This window comes from Molossus molossus, unplaced genomic scaffold (genome assembly GCF_014108415.1).
Source record: "Molossus molossus isolate mMolMol1 unplaced genomic scaffold, mMolMol1.p scaffold_m16_p_8, whole genome shotgun sequence".
In the NCBI taxonomy this organism is placed as follows: Eukaryota; Metazoa; Chordata; class Mammalia; order Chiroptera; family Molossidae; genus Molossus; species Molossus molossus.
In genome coordinates, this window is record NW_023425402.1 from 11103116 (window position 1) to 11130697 (window position 27582).

At 44.4% G+C, this 27582-nt stretch overlaps 1 protein-coding gene across 1 annotated transcript in view; it reads right to left on the reverse strand.

Moving 5' to 3' along the window:
• Positions 1 to 25378, reverse strand: part of KIF6 (kinesin family member 6) — a 404227-nt gene extending 378849 nt beyond the window's left edge. Inside the window, exons 1-3 of the mRNA XM_036248669.1 lie at positions 25313 to 25378; positions 21151 to 21260; positions 9958 to 10032 (exon numbers count right to left, since the gene is read on the reverse strand). Coding sequence (XP_036104562.1) covers positions 9958 to 10032; positions 21151 to 21260; positions 25313 to 25378 — 251 coding nt within the window. The remainder of the gene's footprint in view (positions 1 to 9957; positions 10033 to 21150; positions 21261 to 25312) is intronic.
• Between the last annotated feature and the right edge of the window lie 2204 nt (positions 25379 to 27582).

Below are 27582 nucleotides of genomic sequence, written 5' to 3' on the forward strand. Positions count from 1 at the left end.
ACAACAGGGTTTGAAACCAAGACGGGTGCCCTGCTGAACCCCAGGCCCTGCACTGGTCTCGGGCCCACGAAGCCTCCCCCGACTCTATAAGGCGCTTCAGTTTGTTTTAGAAAGAAATGGGATGTAAATGATGAACAAACATCAGTTTCGAACTGTCAGGTTGTCTGCAGTGCACTGAGCTCTGAGTTAGGCTTCAGTACAGGAGCAAGGGCGGCTGTCCCAAGCGTCCGGCGGGGACCGTGGCTCTCGAACCTCCGCGGGCATCCCAACCGCATGGGGGGCTGGTTAAAACACGGGTGGCTCTGACTCAGTAGGGCTGGTGAGGCCTGAGAATCTGCATTCCTATCAAGTTCCCCGGCGATGTTGATGCTGCTGGTCCAGGGACCACGCTTTGAGCACCACCAGACGAGACCAACACGAGCAGCTATCTGCAGTGTTATCTTAGGTTCACTGAAAAGGCCTCTGTTAAAACAATACTTCAGGAAGGAACGAAGGTGAAACTCCTTTGACAAGAAATAGAGCCCATCACTAACGCATTCCGCTCCCAAAGGGCCAGGCTCCACGCCGACCGTCCGCGGACACTGCGGCCCGGCGTGGTGAGGCCCTGAGTTGGGAACACACTTGAGGTATCTGAATGACAGCAACATAAAACATGTTTTTAATTATTTATGAGTGAGGGAAGTTTTCTCCTCTCCTCCAGAACTGATGGGCAAAATGATACTGAGTACGTGCATTTCGGAGTGCTGGGGAATGGGGGCGCTCCTGTTCACACGCAGTGTGCAGATGCGTTCTCTTCCCTGTCCCAGCGTCACAGCGCTTGGGGAACCCGAGCTCACACAAGGATGGAGATGCAAATCCCGTTGGCTTTCTTTTCCTCCGGGATTTTGTTTTAATCTGCCTTGCGCCAGGGCAATCGCCGAGGAGAGAAGGCCAGGAGTTTCCGGGCTGCACAGGGAGAAATGCGGGTGTCCGGGGGCAGGAGCAAGCTCACTTCCGCCCCATCACTCAGCATCCCACTGGGAGCTGCTGCCTGCAAGGGGCCAAGGCTGGCTGCCCCCCACTTCTCCCGCCGACACGTTCTGGCTCAACTTATATGCAGGTGAGGCTGGGGTGCCAAGGGGGTGACACCCTGGAAGCAGCCTCCAACCAGTGAGGAGCAGGGGTGTTAAATACAAAGGGGCTTCGCCCTGGCCACTTTGGCTCAGCGGTTACAGCACTGGCCTGTGGACCAAAGAGCTGCAGGTTCGATTCAGGTCAAGGGCACGTACCTCAGTCGTGGTTCGTCTCCAGCCCCTATTGGGGTGGTACAGGAGGCAACCAGTCAATGTGTCTCTCTCACATCGATGTTTCTCTCTCTCCCTCCCGCCTTCCCTCACACTCTGTCTAAAGAGAAATATAAAAATGTCCTCGGGTGAGGATTAAAATAAAAGAAAACAAACAAAACAAAGGAGCTTCTTTGCCCCTTTGGTGGGACAACTCTGAGGCATGGTCCCCTCAGTCCTCAGAGAACAGCCATGGGACTGAGTGCTCACAGTGGTCATCTGCTCTTTAATGTACCCGAGAGCGGCTTCCCTCCCTTCCCTGTCTCCCTCACTCCTGCTGGGGCCCCGAGATCACCTCCCGAATCAATGGCTTTCACTAGAACCCCAGCTTCAGAATCTGCTTGCCAGTACCTTCCAGCTGGGAGTCACACCGCGAGAGATCACCTCTGACCCACTGGTCTCCTTTACTGTCTTCTTCATCCAAGCAATGCTGTTACCTTACCACAGACCAGGGATTTTCATCACGGGTGCCTGTGTCAGAGAACTCCTCGTCCCCACAATCAAACCGTTCCTACACGTCTCAGGCCATTTCTGAGAGGTATTTTATCTAACAAACTATAAGTAACTTTAACTTGTAGTTATCACCACCAAAATTTCTCGATTGGTCATCTGGAATTACTCGCTTGTTTACCTATAACAATAAAACGCATACTTTAACTGGGCATTGTTAGTACAATGTATGCTTATTAGATGGACTGCCCTTGTTGGCTCCAAGTGTACCGGCTGTAGGTGGAGAGGCAGACGCATCCCCTTCTTTGTTAAGATGTTGATGGGGTACCCCCCCCCCCAAGGTCATCATCTGGTATAATTTCGTGATTTTAAGGTGAAAGGTTTTCCTGTTTTTAACCACAAACCCATGCTTTTTGTTGAGAGGGTGATTTAAAAAGCGTTAAACTGGGAAGTTAGTATGATCACGAAGGCCAGAGGGCGAGGCACCGGGGCACCAGGACGCGCAGCGAGGCAGGAAGCAGGCGGAGCTGGGTGCGTGTTTCCAAACAGCGCGTCTGGGGAGTGAAACTGGCCGGAAGTGGAACAGATCCGTGGGAGTCGATGGGTTTTTGCATAATTCGGTTGTGACCAGTGTTTTTCTGCTTGAAAGCCAACTGTGAGGAGAATAAAGCCTTTGCGGCCAGCCGTGTTTTGGCACATGTCAAATGGGATCAGCTTTACTGGTTCCCGTGGGGAAGGCTAACAATTTAGATGACCTAATTTACTGACTAGAGGAACGTCACAGAACCAACGGCATTACAATTCTCCTGTCTGGGAATAGTAATGTTTTATTTGGAGATAATTAGAAGTGTACAGGAAGCTACAAAGAGAGTATGGAGTGGTTCTGTGTACCTTCCCCCTGTTCCCCCCAGTGGTTACATCTTGGTAACGAGAGCACATGATCAAAACCAGGAGACTGACGTCGGTACAGGAGCGCTGTAGAGTCCTATACCCATGCGTCATGTGATCTGGCTTGGAGTAGATTTGAGTTTATCCTGCTTCTTAAAGCTCTGGGTTTATGCTTTTTGCCAAATTTAGGAAATTTCCAACCATTATTTTTTTTAAATGTTTCAACTCTCTCTCCTCTGGGACTCTGATGACATGAATGTTAGACCTTTTGCAATAGTTCTCACAGGGCCCTGAATGTCTGTTCTTCTTTTTTTTCCCCAGTGTATTTCTTTCTATTCTTCAAATTTGTTGATTCTTTCCTCTGACCTCTCCATCCTGCTGTTGAGCCCATCCAGCAATTTTTGTTTTTAATTTCGGTTATTGTCGTTTTCAGTTCTAACATTCCCATTGAGTACTTCTTATATCAGGTTTTTGTCTGTTTGCTGAGACTTTGGATCTCTTCATTTGTTTCAAGCGAGTCCGTAATTGCTCACCGAGCGTCTTTATAATGGCTACTTCAAAATCCACTCAGATCATTCCGAGACCTGTGCTTCTGTGCAGGGGCATCTGTGGATGCAGGATGTGCTTGCCTGGTGCTTGGTAGTTCACATTTGATACATGGTTTCTAATTGTATACTGAAGAGCTTGGATATTATGTTATAAGATTTTAAATCGTACTTAAGTCTTTTGTTTCAGCAGACCTCCTTTGATAGATGCTAGTGTGGGGACAAAAATGCTACCTCGCTTCTGCCAGGTGGGGGTGAAGACCCAGGTTCCCCATCAGCCTTTCTTGACCCCTGAGGAGGGGCCTCATTCCTGCAGATGGGTGGGGGGATCAGCCCCTCTTCTAGGCCTCCACTGACAGCTCCCCAGAGAGGAGAGGGGGCAGGGTGCTGCTCTTCGCTGGCACCACCTTGGGTGGGCGGGCCTCGTTACCGCAGGACGGTGGTGATTCAGGATCCCCGGTGGCAAGGGAGGAAGTTGCTACTGTCTCTGATACCACCTGGCTTTGGCTGACAGGGCCGGGGCGGGGTGTGGGTTCCATGGTATTCGATGGGGCAGCGCAACTGGCTTCTAACGGTCTCTGCCTTGCTAGGCTGCCCTTCCCTTCCCCTGCTGCAGACTCTCCTTGGCACTTCTGTCTCCGCCTACTGGAGTTTCTGGGTTGCCAGTCTGTCCAGCATTCATTCTGGGATCCATGAAGAACCAAAAACAAAACCCAGGAAACTCACCACTATGTGATTCCTTAGGTCCTAAGGTCCCTGGCCAGTCTACCCCCTTCTTTCCACCTTTCAGAGCCTTTTAACAGCCAGCGTTGTCAGCTGTACTCAGTGAGAGGAACAGAGAGAAGTGTATCTATTTCAGCTTGGTCTGGAGCCAAGAGTCAATGGACATATTTTTAAAATGGCAAAAGGAATAAAGATTTCTAATTTCTCATCCTTTACATTGAAGAGGGCGCTGGAGTCCACAAAGTACCTCCCTCCACACACGTCGTTTCTCTTCATTCGCGGAGCCCCCTTGTAAACCTGGCATCATCGGCGTCCCCTTTCTCAGAGGACAGGTGAGTCCGAAGTGACAGGTCTGAGGCAGAGTCACACGGCGCGTCTCTCAACGAGCTGGGGCCAGAATTTGGATATGTCATCTGATGCCAAAGTTTTGAGCCAGACTTGGTAGAAGCATGAGTACGCAGAGGTGAATAACTGAACAATGAGACTTGATTTTATGTTTTAAATACTCCCTTGCGGCCTCCATCTCTTCCACCTGGTCTCCTCGTCCTGAAGATGCGGGGTCTCTCCTCTGCTTGCGCAGCAGGACTGGGTGAGCTACACAACCCAGGGCATCATCAGACCGCCTGTTTCCTCAGCCGCAGGTGAGAGCCCCCGCCCCCCGGGCTCCCCGGGCTCCCCGGGCGTGTGGGCCTGCCCCCATGCGACAGTCCTGTCTACCAAGCGTGGCCCCGCACAGCCAGAGCCCAGGAGCACACGGAGTCTAACACATCCTTCTCCGAGTCGAGACCGTCGCCCCGCAAGCCTCCTTTCCCTTCCCCTCTTCTTGTGCCTGTCGAAATACTACACTCGATATCGCTCATCGACATGGAAATCAAGGTTAAAATGCAATGTTTCCCGCCCGGCCGGCGTGGCTCAGTGGTTGAGCATCGACCCATGCACCAAGAGGTCACTAGTCCGATTCCGGGTCAGGGCACATGTCCAGGTTGTGGGCCTGATCCCCAGTGGGGGCATGCAGGAGGCGCCAATCCATGTTCTCGCTCATTGATGTTTCTAGCTCTCCCTCCCCCTTCCACTCTCTCTAAAGTCAATGAAGAAGAAGAAGAAGAAGAAGAAGAAGAAGAAGAAGAAGAAGGGCAGCAGCAATGGTTCCCCAGGTGACTAGTAGCTTTCACAAACCAACCTGGTTGTCTCATTTCAGAGAGACACCTGAGCTGTCCCACGCCAGCTAAGGGACCCGTGGCACAGACACAACCCGTCCCCCAGCAGTGCATCCCGGTCATGCACTGGCCCCTCTGAAACACATCTCCAGTTTTCCCCAAACCCTCACTGGAAATGTATTTATTCTCAAAATAAAAGAAGTGTCCTGTGCTCCGGGCTCTAGGTAGAACAGAGTATTGGCCAAAGAGCTGGAATTTGCAGACTTACCATGTGATAGGACCTCGGAAAAGCCTCCACAGTTGTCCCTCTAAGTCTTCAAGTAAAACTGACCGTCTGGGATAATACACTATGTTTAGCTTGGGTTCCAGGCCTCCCCGATAGACCACTCCATACTCCCACGACCCACAAACTCCGGCCTGAGAAGCATAGCACCTGGGAAAATAGCAACGGAAACTACGAACTCTAATATGACGCGACCCACCCACCATCCACCGCGCACATCTGCGGACCTGCTGAGCTTTGTCTTCATAAAAATTAGTCCAACACCATGAGTAAAATTCATATGATAAACAGCATTATTTTTTTAACATTTCAAAAAAAAAAGGATATATTTCAGAAAAAAACAAAGTTCAGAAGAGGCAGCGTGATGGAGTACTTCCTAGAGGACATGTGTTAAATAATAACCACAAAGATTATTCTACTTAATTTCCAAAGATACACGGTCAAAGCTTTACAGCTTCTCACCACCAGCCCTGCAGCCCGGCAGTGACACCCTGGTTTGAGTTAAGTAGGAGAAGGTGAATCTTAATGGGATTGCTGGGTTATAGAATCTGGAAAAGAAATAGGATTGACCTTATTTAGCTTTACTCATATCCAGTTACCAGAATTAAGCTATAATGTATCAGCCCAACAGAAGAGCATTAAAGGGTCTGTGTAGAGTGGCTGGATCTTGTGCTGGGAGTTTGTTCCTGAAGGCGAATCTTCCCCAGGACTAGCGGGCCTTTCTGTCTAACATCTGCAGTGGCAGTTTCTATTCACCTGGCCTGTCAAACTGTACAATTCTTAAACTAGCTTTTAAGTTGTGGGGTGAATATTTCTTTAATTATTGTGTATGCATGAGACTTGACTGATACTTTACGTTTACCATTTCAAGGTCACACAATCGAGTCGGCGTCAAGTGTGGACATTCTGCACAGAGCATAGTGAAAGTCAATGAAAACAGTCATCCCCCATGCCAGGTTCTCAACTGAGTAAATTAACCTGCCTCGTCACCCTCTCCTTCAGAGCTGAAGCAAAGAAATGTGGGACCGCCTCCGTGGGACGGCCTCCGTGGGACCCCCCTGCTGCAGCACAGATTCCCGTGGCCTCGGAGCCTGGACTGGTGACAGGGACCAGCGAGCCCTTGGTGGTAAGCAACCCAGGAGGAGAGGGCTCCCGCACAGAGATCAGCTCAGGGCAGAGCCCTGCACACAGCCCAGGCCCGTCCGCCCCACGGACGGCAGAGGGGACCCCAGTGAACTGTCAGTGGCACTCTCCAATGACAGCACGAGCCACCTCGGAGCATCACCAGGGCCCGAGGACCTGCACCGAGAAGGCGCCAAACTCAGCAGTAGAGTAACACACACAGAAAGACAAAGCGTGCAGGGACGCGAGCCAGTGCTGCAAAGGAGAGCATGCTTGTCTTCAGAGGGTAAAGGGAGGATATCACATCCATAAGCCAGAACAGACGGGCATTCACTTCCTGCAAATGGAAGATTAAATTGTAAACACTGAAATCAAGAGGCAGTGATCAGGGGTGCACGCAGATGGAAAGCCGATTCTCACGCGCGAAGACGGGGTTGTAAGTTCTTCCAGAGCAGAACCACAGGCGGGGACGCTGGAGCTGTGCGTGGACAGTCCCAGTAGGAGCTAGAAGCTCTGGAAAGAAAGAACAGATGTGTTGGAAGAAAGAAAACTCTGTTTTAATGATCAAAATAATGATCCATGTGACACCCTTGCGCTTGAGTATCAGAGTTGAAATGGTTGAATGAGAGGTAAGAACACATGAAAAAATAACCAGACCTAGACTCACTGATATTGCATTGCAGAAAGACAAGTAAAAATTTAAAAATCCCTAAAACATCCAGAAAGTAAAAACAGGTATTTCCTAAAAAGAAAGGAGACCCGGGTTGACCAGACATCTGCCCGGTGGCAGGCACAGAGCAGCCAGGGACCACTGTCTTCGCCGTGTTCGGAGGAAGGAACCTGTCACCTAGAAGGAGCCTGTCACTCACCCACATGGCCGGTGAGCCGGGAGGGGGACTGGAAGACTTCAGAAAGCTCCCCAGTCTTGAATTCTCACTACAAAACTACTAGAGGATGGTTACCAACAAAACTAAAAAGGGATCCGAGAAAGAGTCAGGAGTCTAAGAAACAGCGATGAGCAAAGGAGAAAGAGAGAGGGGGAGGGATTTAAATAAATGCCGGTACTTGAAGTGACTGGTAGCGATCCAGAATGAATCTGTCAGTTTATTGCAACACCTGCAGTGATCGGGGGGCAGGAGAGGCGAAGTAAAAGTGTGCTAAGATCCCTGAGCCAACAGAGACAGATAGCACACTTACAGTTATGGAGAAAAATACAGGTAAGTGTCTGTATCTGAATTTGGACTACAAAGATGGGTCGAAGTACCGTGTGCACCTTGAGAGAAAGTGGAAAGCACTGCAGCAACAACAAAGAACACAAACCAACAAACAGTGAGAAGGGGAAAAAACAGGGTATGATACATGGAAGGAATAAATGAAGGCAGGAAAAATGCCCCATTACAGCAATCATAATGACTAGAAACAGGTGGTAGTGACCTATGGAAGATCAGGGACCCTGAGTTTGGCTAAAAAGGCAAAAGCCAGACCTATACTTAGAAACAGAATTATCCCAGGGCCGTTGAATTAAGAAATCAAGAACGATAAACCACATAAAGGGTAACAGAAAACAAAGATCAGCAAAATTAGTTTCGCAGAAAAAAAGGGATACAAGGAGAAAAGTATTAAAGAGGACAAAGAGGAACACTTCTTATTGATGAAAGAGGACCCACCGGGACCGCTCGGGCAGCCCGGGGAAAGATGCTCCTGCCTGTCACTTTTTCAATCTTGTCGTCATTGGGTTGGGTGTCTTTGTAAATCAGTGAACAGAACAAATCCCCAGGCTCCGTGAAGCTTTTGTTCCAGGGGAAGGCGGACAGACAAAAAACTAATGAGTAATCAAACTCTGCCGCCTGTCAGATGGTGGCAGGTGCTGAAGGAGAAATAAAATAGAGAAGGTGACAGGCAGGGCCGTTTCGAATGGGGTGGCAAAGGAAGGTCTCACTGAGGCGGTGATGTATGATCAAAGACTTCAAGGAGCCGAGGAAACAATTATGTGTATTTTCGAAGCAAGGGAACTCCAGACAGAGGGCACAGCGAGAGCTGGGGGGTGAAGTGGGCGGGGGATGGGAGGAGTGGTCAGCCACGGAGGGCAAACCAGACACCCACGAGACAGGCACTGAGGTTCCCTCCCAGGACGACTTTAGGAAGTTTCCAAATAAAACACATGAGATCACCTACCTGAAAAATGACACAACCTTAAAGATGTCGTACAAAAGGAGACTCTTAGAGCTGTATGACATCCAGTCTGGGAGACCTGAATTAAATCTAAACACGTATTGAATTCCGACTAGGAGTAGAACAGCTTACGCCTACCCCCTTGCATTTGACCCACTGCACAGACAGACGTATGAAGAGAAGGGCTTCGTTCACGGGTCTGGGGATCTCAGGTACAGCACGGCGACTCTAACTAACAACACTGTGCCGTCGACTGAAATGGTCAAGAGAGCAGGTCTGACTTGTCCTTGCCACAGAAACAGCAGCTGGTGAAATGGACGCGACGGTGATGACGAATGTGCAATTATAAATGTTGCAAATCAACATGTTGTACCCCTCAGCTTATACAATGCTGCGTGCCAGTGAGCTCAGGGAGGAAGCTGGGGGAAGAGAGGGTTGGTCCCCACAGGATCCATGAAGCAGGAGTCTGAGAGACAAAATGTGCTTCCCCACAGTCCTCCTGGGCAAGGAGTTTACTGACCAAGAGGCTTGAAAAGTGGGTTTACTTAGCAGGTATAGTTTTCATTTCACCATAAAGATTGATGTGTCTGGGGATTATTAGGTCATTGAAATCCCCCAAATGATTTCGGGCTGAGCGAGCAGCCTCGGGAAGCAGGCGTTTCCCGCAGAGGTTCCCTGCGGAAGGAGCATGTCCTGATGAAGGACTCGAGTATCTCATCCCAAGGGGACGTGGCCGACATGGGAGTAACATGGCATTCTGATGTATTCAGTCTTCTCAGGTGACTGGTTCCCACAGTCATCAGACTGAAACTCCAGATGCACAGAGACGAAAGGGACCTCCAAGCTAAGGGCCACGCTTTGGAATAGTTACTGCACTGAGGGAGAGCGGGGTCTGCCTCTCGGGTGCCCCCAGACCTAGCCAGCGAACCGCGCGTTTGAAACACTGTACTGACAAAAGGGCACTGGACTTAACGGAAAACCAGCTGGGACTCGGCCACCACTAGCCATCGATCCTGGACAGAGTCGTTTAATCGCTCTGAGCCTGAGATTGATGGAGCTTTCGAAATGGGAGGAACAAACAACAACTATTCTGCTTATCTCACGGACTTCTCTGGAGCTCAGAATCTAAATCTAAAACAAACAGTGGTGTGAGTAACAGATATTCATGTTATCACCACATCCCCTGTAGCCTGAGCACATAACTGATAGGCTGAGGCACATTCCCACAGTTATCTGAACACTGAAGACAAGATGGAAAACCACTAACCCACTAAACAAAATATAGGAAATCCTACCTCTCAGCAACTGGTTTGGCAATGTTTGCAAAAATGGTCTCTTGGTTTGCATCTTGATCAAAAATCCTTTGAAATCTGCAAATGTGAAAACAGTAATTATTTTCCAGCTGAGCCTTCAAACACTATTGGATTATTTTTTTTCCCCTGACAGCTTTGTAAATGACCCCATATTTACATCACTGGGCTTACCTAACCCAGCACAATGTCGGCCCTGTGGTCCCCACCACAGTGCGCCGTTGTATCCCGTATACCAATGGTGGGTAAACAGTATTGCTTTGACAAGATCTGCACAATAAATCCCTCTGAAAAACTGCAGCAGCTTTGAACCAAATAATAAACTGTGTGTTTTTAGCCCTCAAGAGGGACAGTGTCTGCAACTGGCATCAAATTCAAGTCGAGATAAGTGCATGAAACGGAAACCCAAGAACAGGACGTAAACAGCCGAAGAACCGCTGATGTGCGACCTGGAGGGAAAGAATGCGGCTGAGCAATGTGTGCTCGTTGAACTTGGCTTGAACACTTTGAACTGAAGCTTACTTTCCATTAATTAGGTATTACATCCTAGCGTGAGCTACTCCGTTTTCAGGGAAGCTTCTCTCACTTTGTGGATCATGAGTCAAAAGTCAAAAAGTGACCTGAGATAGACCTGTCCTGTCGAGAGCAGCCTGCGTGGGACTGGCGAGGCCAGGAGCACGGGGAGGGAGAACGGTGTCAAGTTCGCTCTCCCGTGCAGGGGCTCTGACTCGGCTGGCGGGGGTAGGAAACACACAACCTCCTCTTTTACAGTGTGGTAAGTTGCCATCAGCAAGCCTGTCCCCCACGAGAACATCATGGAGAGAGAACATGAACGAACTGTGTAAGGTAAAATGTTAACGACTGGTGGGTCTCCCACACAGAGGGTAGGAGCGTTGAGGGCATTCTCTTCCCACCTCTTTGGCATACTGAAAAGTTCTCAAAATAAAAATTGCCGGGCGGGGTGAGGTGGGGATGCTTTGAAGCAAAACCTTTAAAACAGACACGTTGAGCTCACCCTAAGCGGCTTTCTGAGGGACCTGGGTAACTTTGGTCTATGTGTCTACCTAACAAGTGAAGTGGGTACAACTTCAGCGTAGAGACTGCATGAAATGGGGGACTGTTTGCACCTCTGAGGAGTTCAGAAGGATATCTGGAGCTGGGCTGGAAATATAAAATAGAACAAAACTCATTGTCTTTCATCAAAATTAACTTCAAAAGATCCCTATGGCTTAACAACCTCCCTATTGAAGAAGCAAATATGAAACTGTATACAAACAGAGATTGTAGGGCACTCTGGCTACTACGTTCATCGGCAGTCCAGAGGATGTTTTAGACAACCCCATTTACTGAGGGTGCCCGGGGCACACTGCAAACCCTGTAGGTGCGCCAGAGCCTCAGATATGGACATGGGATGTGGCTGCTCAGCTGTTCAGAGACCTGCGACTGTGACATCTGAACACAGAGCAGCGGTGCTTTGGGGGATGAGGATAATAGCCATTCCCAGCCCCACTTCCTTAAGTAACAGGAATGACATCTATCTTGTAAGCCAGAGAGATGGCTAGTGTTTCAATAAACCACACAATAGCATTAAACATCAAATATCATCATCCTGAAATATTTTATTATATATGATAATAGTTGCATAACCATCTGAAAAGGCATTATGGTCATCTCTTTCTTGAAAATCCTTGAAGAGCAAAATGGAATCATAGAGTGTGACAAGTTGAGCCTAATCTTTTACAGCTGAAGAAGTTGCTTTATGCCAGGGAAATAATGCAATTGATTCAAGGTCCTGGAGCAAATCAATGCTACACCTTGAGACATAACGGGTTTCTTGATTCCTAGGGGCCCCTTCATGTATCAGGAGGTTGTGTAGACTTTCTCTAAACTCCACCTCAAATCTGGCATATGCTGACAGTGTCCCACCCCAACACTATTTGTCCCAGTTTTCTTCATCCCAGTAAATGACAATTCCATCCTTCTAAAAGCTCGGTCCAAAACCCTTAGGGCATCCTTGACTCCTCTCTTTCCATTACACTCTATACCCAACCCATCAGCAAACTCGGTCATCTCTGACCTTTAAAATGCATGCAGAATCCAACCATTTCTCAACATTTCCACCTGCCACTACCCCAGCCCAAGTTACCAAAATGCCTTGCCTGGTCTCCTTCACTCCTGTACAGTCTATTTGCCACATGTTAGCAAGAATGGTCCCGCTCAAACTTAAATGAGGCTTTTTCGTTATTCTGATCAAAACACTCCATTGCCTTCCAGGCACTTTAGGGAAAAGCTCCATGTGATCTGACCACTCTGCGGCCCCTTTAAACACCCCCACACGCTCCCCCTCATCTCTCCTCAAGCCACACAGATCCAGAATCTGCAAAGGAGCCCGGGATTCTCCCATCTCAGGGACGTTGCTCCTGCTACATTCTCGGCCTGGAATTCCCATCCCTCAGATATTTGAAAGTCTGGCTTCCTTACCTCCTTCAAGTTCTTGTTCAAATGTCACCTGACTGCCCTGGGAAATCCTGCCACCTTCCCCCCCTTTGCTGCCCTTTGCCCCTGCACTCCTCAGTCCCCGTTCCTGCCTCATTTTGCTCCCCAGCACTTAACACTTCCTGACGCGATTTTACTTATTGATCTGCGTGTCCATCTCCTCCCACTGAGATGGGAACAACATGAGAGCAGGGGCCTCTGCTGCACCCCCGCCGTATTCCTGGCCACGGAAACAGCACACGGGGCAGCCAATAAATACTTATTGATTGAATACATTTTCTGGGGAGAAAAACAGCCTTAAAATGCTTAAATATATCTCTCTGAATATATGTATAAGTTAAGTATTTTATTAACTTCTTCATTGAAAATACCAAACCAATGTTTCTATTTTGGAGATTTAGAATGAATAATTAAAAGATTTAAAAATAAGCAAACAGACTAGGAAAATGGCGGCAGAGTGAATGGAGCTACACAGACCATCTCCCAGGACCAAACTGGAATTACAACGAAAATAAAGGCAAATCGTCAGGAAAAGGCAACCGAAACGCAGCTTGGAGGACCACATAACGAGGGACACTGACTCGATCCTGGTAGGACTGCGGAGACGTGAGAGGGGGGCTGGGAGTCCACAGTCCTCAGCAGCCTTGGCTGGGATCTGCGACCTCGGCTGGGACCTGCGATCTTGGCTGGGATCTGAGGTGGCCCGGCTGGGATCTGCGGCCTTGGCTGGGACCTGCGGCCTCGGTTGGGACCTGCGACCTCGGCTAGGTGTTATGCCCTCGGCTGGGAGCTGCCACAGCCTCCACCGGGAGAGACGGCCTTACCTGGCAGCAATGCCCTCGGGTTAAAGTCCCAAGCAGCTCCACAGTGCAAAGCCAGGACAGAGGCTAAATTGGCAGCAGCCACTCAGCTTGGGCTCCAGGAGAGGGAGGGCAGACTAGACTGGAACTGTGTGGGGACACTCGGGATCTGGAGGGTGCTCAGAGCTTTTGTTGAGTTGCAGCCATGCAGGACTGTGGTCATCTTACTCCTTCCCAGGGCCCTGGGGAGAGGGGTGGCCCCTTCCTCCAAGATTCAACCCCACCTGGTGGCCATTGAAATGCTAATTGAGGCCCATTAACAACCAGCAGCTGCCCCACCCTCGGGAAATCCTCTTACACTGAGCACCTGAGGGAGTTTTTCATTCAACTCAGGAACCAAGGTTCTTCAGGTGACCTCTACTAATACCCTCCAGGCAAAAAAGCTAGAGGATAACTACCATTCCCAGGGCTAGCAACTCTAACCAGAAAATTTAAAACTTGACAGTGGTGTTTAAAGTGGGTCCTCCCTGCCTCATCCAAACCCAGGAGAGGGAGCCACAAACAGCAGAACACCAACACCCACAGGGAAAATTTGGCAGGCTCCAAAGCCCACTGTGATAGCCAAAATGGTGAAACACAGAAACAAAAGCCAAATGAAAGAACAAGAGACCTCTACCGAAGATGAGATAAATGAGATGCAGTTATGCAAGTTAACAGAACTAGAATTCAGAGCCATGATCTTGAGGAAGCTCAACAGGATGTGTAAAGACATGAGCACCATGAGTAAAGACATAGAAATGTTGAAAATCAACCAGTTGGAAATTAAAAAGAAGAAAGAAGAAATGAAGAATGACATATCAGAAATGAAAAACACATTGGAAAGTCTAAATAGCAGAGTAGAGGAAGGTGAGAACTGGATCAATGAATTAGAAGACAGGGTAGAAAGAAATCAACCAATCAGAAAACCAAAAAGAAAAAAAACAATTAAAAAACAGGAAGACAGCTTAAGAGAACTGTGGGACAACTGGAAACGTAATAATATTCACATCATAGGAGTCCCCGAAGAAGAAGAAAATGAGCAAGTGTTAGAGAATATATTTGCAGAAATAGTGTCAGAAAACTTCCCTAATGTGGTGAAGGAAGAAGGCATTCAAGTTCAAGAAGCACAGAGAGCCCCAAGGAAAGAGAACCCAAACAGGCCCACACCAAGACACATAGAAATCAAAGTGTCAAAAATTAAAAACAAAGAGAGAATCCTAAAAGCAGCAAGAGATAAGCAACAGGTTACCTACAAAGGCACCCCCATAAGGCTCTCAGCTGACTTCTCAACAGAAACACTACAGGCCAGAAGGGAATGGCTTGAAGTAATCAAGGTCATGAAAAACAAGGATCTGAATCCAAGACTACTCTACCCAGCAAGGCTATCATTCAAAATAGAAGGTCAAATAAAGAGCTTCCCAGACAAAAAAAAAAGATAAGGGAATATATTAGCCCCAAACCAGCATTGCAATAAATGTTAAAAGGACTGCTATAATTAGCAGGAGAAATGGGAAGAAAAATATAACCACACTAAATAAAAATGGCAATAAATAAGTACATATCAATAATCACCTTAAATGTGAATGGACTGAATGCTCCCATAAAAAGACACAGAGTAGCTGATTGGATAAGAAAGCATGACTCATCTATATGTTGTTTACAAGAGACCCACCTCACAACAAAAGACTCACATAGATTGAAAGTGAAGGGATAAAAAAAAATCTTCCAAGGAAATGGAAAGGAAAACAAAGCTGGGGTAACAATACTCATATCTGATAAAATAGATTTCAAAATGAAGGCCATAACTAGAGACAAAGAAAGCCACTACATAATATTGAAAGGATCTATCCAACAGGAAGATATAACCTTAATAAACATATATGCACCCAATATAGGAGCACCAAAATATATTTAAAATCTTCTGGAGGACTTCAAAGGAGAAATCGATAGCAATACAATCATAGCAGGGGACTTCAACACCCCACTGACATCACTGGATAGATCCTCTAGACAAAAAATTAGCAAGGACACAGAGACTCTAAATGAAGCACTAGACCAAATGGATTTAATAGATATATACAGAGAAGTACACCCCAAAACTACAAAATAAACATTCTTCTCAAGTGCGCATGGGGCATTCTCAAAGATAGACCACATGTTAGGACACAAACTAAGTCTCTACAAGTTCAAGAAGATTGAAATCATATCAAGCACCTTCTCAGATTACAATGGCATGAAACTAGAAATCAATTGAAACAAGAACATGCAAAGACATTTGAACACATGCATGCTAAATAGCATGTTATTAAACAATGAATGGGTTACCGAGAAGATCAAGGAAGAAATTAAAAACTTCCTGGAAACCAATGAAAATGAAGACACAACAACACAAAATCTATGGGATGCAGCGAAAGCAGTTCTGAGAGGGAATTTCATAGCACTGCAGGCCTACCTCAAAAAAACAAGAAAAATCTCTAATAGACTATCTAACCTCACAACTTAAAGAACTAGAGAGCAAACAAAAGAAAACACCTGAGCAAGTAGAAGGAAGGAAGTAGTAAAGGTCAGAGCAGAAATAAACGACATAGAGTCCAAAAAAACAATTCAAAGGATAAATGAAACAAAGAGCTGGTTTTTCGAAAAGATAAACAAGATTGATGGACCCTTAGCTAGACTCACCAAGAAACAAAGAAAGAGAATCCAAATACACAAAATCAGAAATGAAAGAGGAGAAGTAACAACTGACACCGCAGAAATACAAAAGATCGTTAACAACTACTGTGAACAATTATATGGCAACAAATTCGAGAATCTAAGCGAAAAAGACAAATTTCTAGAAACACATAGTCTCCCAAAATTGGCCAAGGAAGAGATAGAAAACTTGAACAGACCAATAACACAGAAGAAATTGAAGATGTAATAAAGACTCTCCCAGCAAACAAAAGCCCTGGCCCGGATGGCTTCATGGGGGAGTTTTATCGAACATTCAAAAAAGAACTAACACCCATTCTCCTCAAACTATTTCAAAAAATTCAAGAAGAAGGAAGACTTCCAAACTTGTTTTATGAAGCCAGCATAATTCTAATTCCAAAACCAGAAAAAGACACTACAAAGAAAGAAAACTATAGGCCAATATCCCTGATGAACATAGACGCCAAAATCCTGAACAAAATACTAGCAAATTGGATCCAGCAATACACCAAAAAAAATTATTCACCATGACCCAAGTGGGATTCATCCCAGGGATGCAAGGCTGGTACAATATTCGCAAATCAATAAACGTGATACACCACATAAGTAAAATGAAGAATAAAAAACACATGATCATATCAATAGATGCTGAAAAAGCCTTTGACAAAATCCAGCATCCATTTCTCATAAAAACACTCAGCAATGTGGGAATAGAGGGATCATATCTTGACATAATAAAGACCATATATAAAAGACCTACAGCCAACATCATACTCAATGGGCAAAAACTAAAAGCATTTCCCTTAAGAACAGGAACAAGGCAAGGATGCCCACTTTTGCCACTCTTATTTAGCATAGTACTGGAAGTCTTAGCCATAGCAATCAGACAGAAAGAAAAAATAAAAGGGATCCAAATTGGAAAGGAGGAAGTGAAACTGTCATTATTCGCAGATGACATGATACTATACATAGAAAACCCCAAAGACTCCATCAAAAATTTACTAGACTTAATAATTGAATTTGGAGAAGTAGCAGGATACAAAATTAATGTCAAGAAATCGATGGCATTCTTATACACCAATGATGAACTCACAGAAAGAGAAACTAAGAAAACAATCCCATTTACCATTGCAGCAAAAAAAATTAAGATACCTAGGAATAAACTTAACCAAAGAAATAAAGGACCTATTCGCAGAAAACTACAGGTCATTGAAAAAAGAAATAGAGGAAGATATAAAAAAGTGGAAGCACATGACTTGTTCATGGATTGGAAGAATTAACATCATTAAAATGTCCCCAAAGCAATCTATAGATTCAATGCAATCCCCATCAAAATACCAATGGCATACTTCACAGAATTAGAACAAATACTTCAAAAGTTCATATGGAACCAAAAAAGACCTTGAATAGCCTCAGCAGTCTTGAAAAAGAAGAACAAAGTTGGAGGGATCACATTACCAGATTTCAGGTTATACTACAAAGCCACTGTAATCAAAACAGCCTGGTACTGGCACAAGAACAGGCATATAGACCAGTGGAACAGAACAGAGAACCCAGAAATGAACCCAGGGCAATATGCTCAATTAATATTTGACAAAGGTGGCAAGAGCATACAGTGGAGTAAGGACAGCCTCTTTAATAAATGGTGTTGGGAAAATTGTACAGCTACATGCAAAAAAATGAAAGTAGACCATCAACTTATACCCTACACAAGAATAAACTCAAAATGGATAAAAGACTTAAATGTGACTCATGAATCCATAAAAATCCTAGAAGAAACTGTAGGCAACAAAATTTCAGACATCATACGCAGCAGAATGTTCACTGATACATCACCTAAGGCAATCGAACCAAAGGAGAAAATGAACACATGGGACTACATCAAACTCAAAAGCTTCTGCACAGCAAAAGATACAATCATCAATACGGAAAGGCTACCCACTGTATGGGAGAGCATAATTGCCAATGATATATCAGATAAGGGGTTAATTTCCAATATATAGAGAGTGCTCATATAACTCAACAAAAGGAAGACAAAGAACCCAATTAAAAAATGGGCAGAGGACCTAAATAGACACCTCTCCAAATAGGACATACAAAAGGCTAAGAGACATATGAAGAAATGCTCAACATCACTAATCATCAGAGAGATGCAAATTAAAACAACAATGAGGTATCACCTCACACCTGTCAGAATGGCCGCCATCAACAAATCATCAAACAACAAGTGTTGGTGAGGGTGTGGAGAAAAGGGGACTCTAGTACACTGCTGGTGGGAATGCAGACTGGTGCAGCCACTATGGAAAACACTATGGTGTTTCCTCAAAAAATTAAAAATTGAACTTCCATTTGATCCAGTGATCCCACTTCTAGGGATATACCCTAAGAAGCCTGAAACACCAATCAGAATAAATATATGTACACCCATGTTTGTAGCAGCACTATTTACAATAGCTAAGATCTAGAAACAGCCCAAATGTCCATCAATAGAAGAATGGATAAAAAAGCGGTGGTACATATACATAATGGAGTACTATGCAGCTGTAAGGAAGAAAGATCTCTTATCCTTTGAGACTACATGGAGGGACCTGGAGAGTATTATCCTAAGAGAAACAAGCCAAACAGAGAAAGACAAGTATCATATGATCTCACTTATTTGTGGAATATAATGAACATAACAGTCTGAGGAAGGGGGTAGTCCCAGAGACGTGGAAGTGGGGTACAGACTGACAATCCCCAGAAGAGGGGGTGGTGGGGGATAAACCACAGAACTTATATGCATGTATGCATGAGGAATGGACATGGACATCAAAGCTGGGGACAGGGCAGGGAACGAGGGGGAGGGGGAAATCAGTGGGGTAAAAGGAGAAACATCTGTAACAAAAATAAATTAATTAATTAATAAAAAGAAAAAGTACTACCACAAAGGAAAAAATAAATAAAAATAAGCAAACAGCACTTTTTCAATAGCATATATTTAAATGCACTCTATCTTTGTAACATAAAGAATACTTTAGGCCCTGGCTGATTTGGCTCCGTGGTTAGAGTGTCAGCATGTGGACCAAAGGGTCATGGGTTCAATTCCGGTCAAGGGCTCATACATCAGTTGCAATTGATCTTGGCCCTGGTTGGAATTGTGCAGGAGGCAACCGATCAATGTGTCAATATGCCTCTTTCACATTGATGTTTCTCTCTCTCTCTCTCTCTCTCTCTCTCTCTCTCTCTTTCTCTCCCTCTCTCCCTATCTCCCACTCTATCTGAAAATCGCTGGAAAAATATCCTCGGGGTGAAGATTGGTCTGTGGGCCGACGCTCTACCGTTGAGCCAAACCAGCCAGGACCTCGGGGTGAGGATTAAAAAAAAAGGAAGAGTGGAAAGGGCCAATGCATAGAGGTATGGCTAACTATTCCTTAATAATCAAACAGAATCAAGTTGAATAAAATGTTCTAGCAAAATGTGGCTTGTAGAGAACGGACTAGGCCTGCTGTCACGAAGTCATAGCTACAAAGGTATGCACATGCTTACATCAGTGGAGAACGCCCTCTTCAGAGAGATCAAGTCATTCATTATAAGGCTTCTTCTTAAAGGACAGAATGAAGGGCAATGGGGAGCCCATAAACAAGGTGCAGACCACCGCGATTGGTGAGCATGCGCTTGAATCCTGCTGATACTCAGTGTAAAAGGAGACACCAGAAGATGGGGTGAAGTGGGAGGAGAGATACATACACGAGAGACAAAGGACAGAGTTGTGAAGACCAAAGGGAACTTTACAAGACAAACAAATAAGAGTAAATACATATGAGAGAAAGAAAGGACCATACAACAAAATATCTGCATGGTTTTATTCAAAGGGCATGGGCAGAAATAGCTTCAAAATAAGGACTATGTAAACAGCCTAGAGAGAAATGCAAGAGAGCAATTAGGATTCCTTCCTCAGAACCCCGAAATCCACCACCTAAGTAGAAGCCACAGATCAAATATGGGTTTAACTTGGGCTCAAAAGTCTCCAAAAATCAAAAGTGGGGTTTAAAGGAGATCACATAATCTGGAACTGGAGAATAAAGACAGTATGGAATAGCCATAGGTCCCCAATTCCAGGCCTGGCTACGGGGAGAGTGTTTGGACGCAAAGCACATAGTCTAGGGGTGTCCGCTCGGTACTTTTCACCCGAACCACGCAGTTTAGCACTGTCCAAGAGGAATGGAATGCAATCCACAATGTGATTATACATGTTATTTAAAATTTCCTAGTAGCCACATTTTTTTAAAAAGTAGAAAGAAAACAGTGCTGACTGGGTCGCTCAGTTGATTGGAGCACCGTCCTGTACATCAAAAGGTTGTGGGTTTGATTCTCTGCCAGGGCAAGTACCTAGGCTGCGTGTTCGGTCCCCCAACAGAACGTGTACCGGAGGTAACTGATGAAATGTTTCTCTCTCATATTGATGTCTCTCTTGCTCTCTCTAAAATACCAATCCTTGGATGAGGATTTTAAAAAAAGCAAAAAGAAACAGATAAAATTAATTTTAATATATCTTAACACAATATATTTTAAAATGTTATCATTTTAATATGGAATCAATATGACAATATTCTTGAGATATTTTATATTATTATTTTTTTCCCATGTGAAGCTTTCAAAACTCCTTGCTACCTTTTCCACTCTGGCACATCCTAGTTTGGACTGGCCACATCTCGAGTGTGTGAGGGCCGCCCGTGGCTAGTGGCTGCTACATTGGACAGTGCAGATACGGGGTGTTCAGATGTGTTGAGGTCTGTATATCACTCACGTTATAAAGAAAGCTCCCCTGTGCACGATACGGACGGAACCTTCGGTTCTTAGCTTTAATAAAGTTTAGTCACACGTTGAACTTCCTGTAAGTGCTGACTCGTAGTGGGCCAGGTAGGAAAAGGATAACAATGATGTAAAGAAGGGCTGGAGTCTTGGAATAAACATGGTGGCTACAGAAATAAACCCTCTCTTCAACTCTGGGCACAGCAGCGAAAAGATAGCTGAAATCCTACCTGCCAGATGAGACAGAGAATTGCACTACATTCTTCCCAAGAGATGGTGCTGACCATTCCACAGTGGATATTAACGCAGTATGAGTTAGTTCATTAGCAAAACAGAAATGAAAGAGAAAGAGAAAACTTACTTAAATTTGTAGCTTTCTCGCTTATTATTCACAAATCCATCTGCCAGATCACGAGGTAAGATGATTTCCAAGCTAGGTGTTAATTTTTCATCTTCATCTATGGAATAAATCTGCAAATATGAAGACAGCAAATGAATATAAAACAGTAAATTTCAGGCTTTAACTGTGACTATGTTATTATGATGTACATTGTAACTTTATTAAAAATTATATGTTTAAGATATAAAGTCAAAACATAGTATACTTTGGGTAATTTCCTCCTTGAACTGTGTGCAGACTCAAACAAATATATGCACCTGGACTGGAGGTAAAATCTAAATCAATGCTCTACCAAAGCTTAGATAGAGCCTCTTTGACTAATCTAATATTCAAATTTGAACATCTGTGTGTCTCTGTTGTTGAGAAACTAATAACCTGGAAAGCAACATATTCACTAAATATTGCTTTGGAATTGTGGACCAGAAATTAACACTTTACTACAAGCAGCAAGCATTTCTGAGCACTTACAAAATGTTAGACAAGAAGATAAAAGGAGCAGAATCTGAGACTTCTCAGAGAACTCAAAAGAATGCTCGAATTCAAGTCATGTTCAAAGAAGCCCAAGCTTTCATGAGACGTATTCGGGCATTTGATAAAAGACATGTGGTTTCAAAAGACACATATATTTCATGTCTTTGATGTCATTTTCAAGGTTCTACTCCCAGCTCAGCCACTAATTAGCAAAAGACCTAGGGGGAAAAACTCACTTAATCTCTCTAGGCTGATACAGAAATGAAGGGTCTTAACCAACTCCCTTAAAACTGTAATATTCTCTGATTGTCTTCTTGGTTACCTACTCCTTTATTTATTGGCCATAAAAATCAAAAGCCAAGCCTATAAAGAGGTCATGTGGAATAAAAAAATAAAAAAAAAAAAAGCATAAGGTTTTGTGTCCAAGGACCTGGGTCCAACGCTGATCTCAATTTACCAGATGTGCGACCAGCCACTCCATTCAGAACCTCGGTGCCTTATACAGAAAATGGGGAAAACAGAGTTGCCTCCTTTATAAGATTGCTGCGGGGATCAGATGATGTCATGGAAATGGAAGCATTTTGTAATGCACCATAAAAAATGTTAGTCATTAGATTTAGAGGTTTTTAAGAAAGACTTCTTGTCTTTCACCAGGAAATAAAATTCTTTCTGACAGGCAGTACTTCCTGTTTAAGACCCATTAGATGCTTATGGGGGAAAAGTCATATTCCTAAACAAGCAAAGGCCTACCTAAAGCTCCGGAAAATCGGAATAATTTTCCTAAGCAGATTTTTATTGGACACTCTCATTTAAAATGTGAAGAAGCTGTGTAAAATGAAATTACTTGTAGAAAGTAATGGCATCAGGGCCAAGGCTTTCTGGCTAGGTTTTTTCAAGAGGCATTTAAAAATTGTATCTATAGGGCACTACATTTAAAAATAATAATAATAATAAGCACCACATGATCTCACTTATTTATGGAATATCATGAACAAAATAAGCTGTTGATCAAATTGGATCCAGAGACATGGAAGTAGGGAACAGACTGACAAACCTCAGAGGGAAGGGGAGTGGGGGGGTTGGTAAGAGATAAACCAAAGAACTTACATGTATATATGCACAACCAATGGGCACAGACAATAGTTTGGGGAAAGCAGGAGGGGGGTGGAAGTGGGGAGGAGGGGGTCAGTGAGGGAAAAAAGGGTGTGGGGACATATCTGTAATACTTCAACAATAAAGATTTTAAAAAAAAAAGATTGATGGCCAGACAGGTAGTAAAGGGGATTGTAAGACATAAAACATAACGGAGTGAGGGTTGCCACACATTAAAAACAACAACAACAACAACAAAAACCCTGTTAACACTCAGTGCTCAGCAGACCGAAAGGACCATCTACTAGAGTAGGAATACTATCCACCACCATCAGTAGGCCATTCTTTAAGGCGTTACGAAAAGCCCCTTAAAACCAGAAAACTTATTTAGTCTAATAGATTGGCTTTCTACCCTTAGTCACAAAAGCATTTAAGATAGAGTAGTATTTTAAGAATAGAAGACAATTATTACTAATGAAAAGATGAATATGAAAATATTTCAAAATATACAAAGCACTGCACAAATGTAACGTACTGCCATTATCAGAGGTTCATCTTAAGTATTTTCTGATTTATTAATCTATAAATCACTATAATTGAATTTATAGTGCCTCAAGAAATAAGACTAATGAAGTAGTGGAGCCATAAAATGAACAGGGAAAAAGAAGAACACTTTAAATCACTCTTGGTTTAACACTACAAGCAGTATTTCTAGTTTGAGAAGCAACCATACAATCTTTGGGGGCAAAAAGATAGGATGCTAAAAATGGAATTTCTAAGGCAGAGCAGAGATACAGTAACTCAAAATGTGTTCATCTGTGCTCTCTTATTTTTGTGTATGTGGCATAATGTTGCATCTCAGTAACAAATCTGACATTGTTAAAATACAGTATGATATGATACCTAAAAATACTTCCTGCAGTACCAATCTACTCCACAGAATCTCTCCCAAGAAATGCAAAAGAAGGCACATTAAAATGTCTCATCATTGCATTGTAAAAAAGAAAGTTCACTATTAAATCCAAGATTTTCCACCAACACATCCCGCAGTCCTGCCTCTGTCCTCTGGCATTACCATATCCAAGCACCTGCTTCTGACTGTTGAGTCTATGTACATAAACTCAACATTTTTACTAAGAATCTGACGGAGGCAGAGGGCAGACGTTACATATACTTTGTACATATGATGCACTTTTAAAAACTTTCTTGTAAGTGAATGTAAGAGGAGAGAGATTGGGAAGATACCCATGGCTCCTTTCTACAATGCTTTATTCCTAAAAAAGAAGCGGGGGAAAAAGCCAATATTTTCTTGGAGTCTTCTCATGCATCTTCTGAATGCATTTGATGAGTAAAAGAGTGATGACAAAGACAGTATATTCTCTTTACTTTAAACACATAAATTACAGGTTTGCAAATGCTAAGCTATGAGATGCTATCATGTTACATTTATACATGTGCACAGTGTAAAAGTGTAGATGTGGGCTAGAGATAAAATAGTAATAATATACCCTTTCCAGGCACAGATCAATATAACTCCAATTGCTCTTGCCTAAATCCTCACTTTGTGAGACAAACAGATTTGGTCTGAAGAGTCAAAGAGCTTTGGAATTAAAAAATCCTACATTAAAATCAGGGTTCTGCCACTCAGGAGGTGGGCAGCTTAGCCACATTATTCAACTGATCTGAGACTCAGTTTCCCCATCTATAAAATGAGGAAGATGACGTTAATCTTGCAAGGTTCTCATCAGAACCAGAGCTAATGCAGACAAAGCACGAAAGTGGTAAGAATGACCACGCCCCTTTCCAAGAGGAGAAAACAATGTTTTGAAACATTTCAAAAGTATCTCATTCAAAGTAACTGCCCAGAGCAAAGGCAGTTTCTTAACCTTCTTTGTACCCTTCTGAGCTTAGCACACTAGAGGAAGCACCTAGTAACTTAATGTTTTCTGAACAAAAAGTACATGTGTCGTGTGTCAGGATGCATACACATCTACGTATACATGCAACGAGTATATGCCAACACTCACGTTTCTGTTGCAGAATGAAAATAGGGTCAACAAATTCTAAGAGCCCACTGTGTGATGACCCATAGTGTATACTCTGTGCATCAGCATTTGAATCTATTATCTATATCTTCTTAGACACGTATGGACACGCATCTCTTGTTTACACGCTTTGCCTGAGTTTGCGAAAGGTTAAGTTTTGAGTGTATGTGTGTCGGCAGAGATGCATGACACACATACACTCAAGGGTGCGTAGCTGGGGCGCATCCGCCCCTGCGTGACCAGGTGTGCCAGGTGCATGTATGTGCTCTGAGCAGGGCATGTCAGCCCCACAGGCTGTGCAGGGTGGGAGTGCCCGGGTGTCTGTCTGCCCGAGTCCTGACAGCAGTGCGCTGCTGTCTGCGTGGCTGCCAGGGCTCCTCCAACGGAGTGTGCGGGAGCCGGGCGGCAGGTGCCCGACGCCCAACCCCTCCCCCAGGCCCGGGCCCGTCTCGTGCCGCCCTCCCCCAGCCTGGGAGGACCCGCGGCTCCCGCGCTCTCCCTGCTCCGACCCGTACCCCTTGTGGCTGCTTCCGGACAGTGGGCTTCACCCTGGCGAATATCTGGATCGTCTGCTTCACCATCTCCTCCCCGGCTCTGGCTCCCCAAACTTGAGTCCCACCACCTCGGGCTAGCCGCAGCCTTAGCAACAGTAACTAGGGACGCTACCCACAGAGCAATGCGCCAACCAGGACCGCCTCCTCTCGCTAATTGGTTGCTGATGGAGTGGGGCGGCCCGGGGGAAGGACTGAGGGGTGGGCCGAGCGGAGAGCGCTGCGCATGTGCACTGCGGAGGCCTGCGCTGTGGGCTGAGCTCCAGAGCCGGCCTGGGGAGTGGTTAATGGGGTGGCAGTCACCACGCCTTTCCCTGTTCTTTAATCCTTTCTTCCCCAGTGCCAGAGCTTCTTTTTAGCACTAAAGTCATTCTGTTTTTTATTATTCATTCATTGAATAAATAGCACTTGTTCTGTGACCGCCAGGTGCTGGTTGGGGATCCTGAGCTGAGCAAAACTGCCTCTTCTCTCTCAGAGATTGGGGTCTGATGAGCGATACAGATTTTCAATAGGAAATTAGAAGTTCTGTGGGGACAAGCAAGGGGTTCTAGGAAGGGCAACTCATCTAGCTCTGCTTTGGAAGAGGCCAGGACTGGAGAAAGAGGGACTGCTTCCCGTGCAATGGTCCTACCGAGACAGCGTGGGCTCCCTTGTGCTCCGCTGGGGGCAAAGCAAGCTGGTGCAGCCACTGCGGAAACCGGTATGGAAGCTCCTCAAAACATTAGAAACAGGGCTGCCATGTGATCCAGCAAACCCACTCCTGGGTATACATCTGAAAGAATTCAAATCAGGATGCCTAAGCGATCCCTGCACTCCCATATTTATTGCAGCATTAACCAAGATACAGATCAATGTGGTGTTGCTGATGGACGAATGGGAAAAGGAAATGTGATCTATATAATGGAATATTTGTATATATTATGTATTGTTTTATATCTATAATAGAGATGATAGATAGATAGATAGATAGATGATAGATAGATAGATAGATAGATAGATAGATAGATAGATGGATGTAATGGAGTTAATCCTGTATAGCTAGAACAGATGACATTGAGTGTTAACTACTGGTAACATGGTCCCAGTACTGCATGTGAATTATAAGTGCAACTGATTTTCATATCCTTGCAAGACAGAAATTGCCTTTCTCTTTGTATAAAAACAATCATGCTCATGCTAAAATGACATCCAATGGGTGTCAGAAAATCTAACTGTATTTAAATTAAAATAGAATAGTATTCTGCCATAGAAAAGGAAATCCTGCCATTTGCAATAACATGGATGGAACCGGAAGGCATTATGCTAAGTGAAATAAGTTATACAAATAAAGACAAACGCTGTATAATTTCACTTATATGTGAACTCTGGAAAAGTGGAACTCGTAGAAACAAAGTCGAATGGTGGTTGTAGGGAATGAGTGGAGGGAATGGGGAGATACTGCTCAAGAGGCACAAACTTTCAGATATAAGAGGGATAAATTCTAGGCATCTATGTACAGCATGGTGATGATAGTTAACGGTGTTGTATTACATACTTGAAAGTTGCTAAGCGACTAAATATTAAAGGTTCCCATCACACACTGAAAGAGTTCATTATGTGAGGTTATGCAGGTGTTAACTAACCTAATTGTGATCATTTGTTCACACTATGTACAGATGTATCAAATTATCACATTGTTCATCTTAAACTTATATGTCAATTATATCTTGATAAAGCTGAAAAAAAAATAAAAGGATGAACACCTCAAAAGACACTGTTAACACATGAAAAGATGTTCAACATCATTATCCACCAGAGAAATACACATTAAAACCACAATAAGATATCACTACACACCTATCAAGATGGCGAAAATAAAAAATAGTGACAAAACCAGATGCTATCAAAAATACAGAGCAACTGAACCATCCACACATTATGGTGGGAATGTGTGATGTAAAATGTATCATGACTCAGGGTACAGCCACTCTCGAAAAAAGTTTTGCATTTTACAAAACTGAAGGTGTAGCTACAATAAGATCCAGCAGTTACATTCATGGGTGTTTATCTCACAGAAACGAACACTCGTGTTCACACAAAACCTGTGTGTGAGAGTTCGTAGCAGCTTTATTTATAAAAGCTCCAAACTAGAAAGATCCCAGATTGAACTATTCTTTGGTTCAGAATAGTTAACCAAACTGTGGAATACTATTCAGCAATTAAAATGAAGGGGCTGCTGATACAAATAACAACTT